The sequence below is a fragment of the Acanthisitta chloris genome, unplaced genomic scaffold (assembly GCF_000695815.1).
Source record: "Acanthisitta chloris isolate BGI_N310 unplaced genomic scaffold, ASM69581v1 scaffold15802, whole genome shotgun sequence".
NCBI classification, from domain to species: domain Eukaryota; kingdom Metazoa; phylum Chordata; class Aves; order Passeriformes; family Acanthisittidae; genus Acanthisitta; species Acanthisitta chloris.
This window is the reverse complement of record NW_008660037.1, coordinates 32,085-36,042: the sequence shown is the minus strand read 5'-3', so window position 1 is coordinate 36,042 and position 3,958 is coordinate 32,085. Positions and strand designations below refer to the sequence as shown.

The 3,958-nt window shown below is 46.8% G+C and overlaps 1 protein-coding gene across 1 annotated transcript in view; it reads right to left on the bottom strand.

Moving 5' to 3' along the window:
* Window positions 1–570: 570 nt before the first annotated feature.
* The window catches only part of MEGF9 (multiple EGF-like-domains 9), a gene marked incomplete at its 5' end in the record, with an annotated part of 21,246 nt that continues 17,858 nt past the window's right edge, over window positions 571–3,958 (bottom strand). Inside the window, one exon of the mRNA XM_009069673.1 lies at window positions 571–1,855. Coding sequence (XP_009067921.1) covers window positions 1,401–1,855 — 455 coding nt within the window. The remainder of the gene's footprint in view (window positions 1,856–3,958) is intronic.

The following is a 3,958-nucleotide window of genomic DNA, read 5'->3' as shown; positions in this document are numbered from 1 at the left end:
CCTCCAGAGGTCAGGAGGCTGTGCTCTGCCCCCATCACCCCGTCAGCACAGGAGGGAAGGCAGTGGGAGCAGCCGTTGGGGAGAAGCTGAGCCATCGAGACCAGGCTCTCAATGTGCTTGTGACAGTGAATTTGCATTTTCTATCGAGATCTAAAAGCCAGGAACAGAATGGTACATCCGATTTTTGGACACCTACTCGGCTCCAGTCATGGTGACACTGCTATTCACTCTGAATTTAAAGGAGTGGGAAAATCTGACAGATGCAAGTAGGGAGCACTCACATTCTCTCTGAAAAAGAAGTTATCCAATGACACTAGAAGAAAAGCTTTAAGCAGTCGGTGTTTGCCAGAGGCCCAGCTCCAACAATATTGCCATCTCATTTACAGTATTTTAAACAATCCTCGGGTTTTGTCTTTTTAAACAACGTCACTAACCTGTACAGTTAAAATCTAGAGGATAAAACAAGACCTGGGGAGCAGGGAAGGTTGGGGAGAGTTCATGGTTTTGTTGTTGGGGTTTTTTTTTGGTTGGTTATCTTTTTTACAAATAATTACAAATACAATAGCAAGAAGATATATTACATTTTATATACAAACACACCGTTTCTATCAGGGTAGGTATTAAGCCTGGCTTTTCTTTTTACACGGCAACCCTGAGATGTCTTGTCGTCTTCCCTTGCACAGAAACTATACAAGTTCATTAACTCCTTCTAGAAAAAAATGGATTGCTATGTTTTCATAGCATCATCACCCTGTATAAATACTCAGAAAGGGAAGAGCTTAGTCTCTTCCCTAACTCCAATGTTTCAATGATTTTTTTTCCTGTCTCCCTGCTTAGTGGAAACAGATAATGGTGACATTTTTCAAGTGTGCAACTCACTCCTCTACTTGCCTTTTGGTAGTACAGTGAACTACTATTTGCCTTTCTTTTTGTTCCCCTTTTCAAACAAATTTATATCAGGAACTAACATGATGCCTTTCCAAAGGTCTATTTCCTGAAAATCCACTGTTAATTTATGAGCTACTTCTCGAACTAAAGGCTGCAGACACAAGTGTTGTGTTGGCTGGAAACCGAGTAGCTTCTGATTCCTCTTGGGGCTCTGCTCTTTCCACCCCACCACCTCTTCAGAAAAGAAGTGTTTTCAGAGCAGCACAGTTAAGATTTACCAACAGTGAATGCTATGGATCTTTATGGAGAACAGGACACTGAACACACTTCACCACGTTACCTGAAACTCGGATGTACTACACTGTTTCCTGATCACCCGCAAGCTACAGCACGCCCAGCACGAGAGTATCTGAAGAGCAAATTCCTCTGCGTGGAGCCTGGCACGGGTCCTCACACCCCTTCCACAAGCCCTGTAACTCTTTAGCAGCCAACTCTGAACAGCTGGATCACTTCTAAGCTTTGTAATTATGCATGGGAGTGGTCAGCGTCAGCTGTCCGTTCGGTGCCACCTCGTTGCCGTCGTCCTCCAGCAGCCCCGACACGTCGGCGTTGGGGATGCTGTCGTGGTAGCTGCTGAAACTGATGTTGTCCTCCTTGAGTTCAATGGTCCAAAAAGGAGCATTAAGCTTTCTGTTCTGATACTCACGGTACATGTAGACAGCCCCCACAAAGCCCATCAGCAGGACCACAACAATGATGATCACTGTCAAGATAATGATGTTAAACTGAGTCCACGAAACATCTGCGAAAGCAGAGGTGCTGTTGTCAGAGGAGCTGATGGGGAACAGTGTCTGTAGAGTTGTTGGTGACAATGTACTGTTCAGCACTGCCGTGGGAAATGATGTGGCCTTGGTGGCATTTGGAGCAGAAGTTGTATATTCCCTTATTTCTGGGCCAAGAGTGGCTTCTACAAAACAAAGAAAAAACGGTCAATAAGGACCTGCTGAGCTGAAATCAAACACAAACAGGAGAGATTAGACATTTCTAGCACAGCTGCTGGCACATGAGGCATGATGGATAGGAACATGGGAACGACCAGACTGCCACAAGCTCTGTCTTCTTCTTGACTCTAGATAGCCAAGAACCTGCCTTGCTTCCAGCAGCCATGGAACAACTCTGCTCAGATCTAGGAGTCAGTGAGAAGTTAACACTGAAGATCTCATAAGTGGGATGTAAATTCATTACTCCTGCTTCAAACTGGTTGAGCTACAGACCTCAGAGAACACCACAAATCCTGGGTATTAGGCTCCCAAATATAACTAATTAAGCATTTCCTCACAGGAATAACCTGATCTATTTTAGATTCTCAAGTCCAGGCAGCAGGAACCCTCCAGAAGCTGAAGCCTCAATCAGCAAGAGTGTTCTCTGCACCTATTGCTCCACAGGACTCTCTGCACCCTCTTTCCTACTCTCTTCCTGCTATCAGCAAAGCAACTTCATTGTAAACCCACATACAGCTGCAGCAATTACAGCTGACAGTGCTGCATGGATCCAGCTCTCCTGAAGAGAACATCTACTAATTATGACTGAGGAGGAGAGTCACTTCCGAAGGACTAATTTTGCACTGAGTTGCATCTCCAATGGCAACAGGAGCTGGAAATATTCAGCACATCTCCTGTCACAGACCCTAGGGGGAACTCCCACGAGTTAACTTTGGGCTGTCACATTCCCAGTTCAGGCAATGAAGAATTAAACTCCTCTGGAGAGAGCATCACACACCTAATCAAGGTTCCTGTTCAGAGTCCCCTCCTTAAGCAGCTCCTCTATTCTCTGCAGGTCCTGCCTTAGGTTGATAAGGATATCTGGGATGCTGAATGCCAGAAGGCTTTTCTCTATGGGATAACAGGCAGAATTTTGCAGTAGGAAGCAGATGACAGGAGCAAGAAGTTCCTGGATACAGCTTTAGGAAAAGGGCATGAGGAATTCAGTCATCCTTTCCAAATTCCTTCATCAACACTCAATCCTTGGCAAACCCTGCCAGTAACTATGATTAGCAAAAAAACAGAACAGAAACAATGGCTGATTCACCAGCAAGGAAACAGCACTTTTCTGGGCTTTATTTGTGAGTCAGCAGCAGCTCAAGTGCTGGCACAGAGGCCACGGGTGAAGACATTTCCTGAAGCTCTCGGAACGTCGCGGGGAACGGTGCCGTGCTCCAGCCGCGCCGGGACACAGCGCTGCCTGTTCCGCTCCCAGGGCCCTGCCAGCTCTCCAGATGTCCCAGAGCAGCTCCTTGAGAGTGGCAGCTGTTCAGTCAATGGGCTGCTTTGGCAGCTTTGTCGTGAGTGTCAGATCCAGCTGCTGATTGAAGCCTTGGCTCTGCGAAGCTTCTGCTGCCTCCCGCAGGAGTGAGCTCCCGGGTGGCACAGGGCCATGCTGCACCTCTGGGGCCCTGCCCTGCCTCGCCATGGCAGCAGAACACCAGCCACTCTGGGGCTGAACACACTGACTCTGCTCATCCCACGCAGCCTTTGAATATTCTCTCCATCAGCCTTGAAAGTGTCAGAACCTCGGTCAGGTTTCAGGCTCGGCACAGCCCCGTGGATGCTCAGGGTTGGGTTTCGCTTTGCCCAGGCTGTATAGAACCTGCTGTGACCACTGAAACAGAGTCTGGGTGACGATTTCACTCCAGAAGCCACTCAGAGCCAGGCCCCTCAAATGCACTAGTGGGGTATGAAAATCTTAACCTAAAACTAGCACCTCGGTTTTGAGCTCAGAACATCAACATGGCAATTTTTAGGCAATTTGTGTGTAAGAAACTGGAAAGAAATCACAGGCCTTTTTAATTGCTTAAACCACTGAAACAGAGTCTGGGTGACGATTTCACTCCAGAAGCCACTCAGAGCCAGGCCCCTCAAATGCACTAGTGGGGTATGAAAATCTTAACCTAAAACTAGCACCTCGGTTTTGAGCTCAGAACATCAACATGGCAATTTTTAGGCAATTTGTGTGTAAGAAACTGGAAAGAAATCACAGGCCTTTTTAATTGCTTAATAAGAAAAAAGCAAGT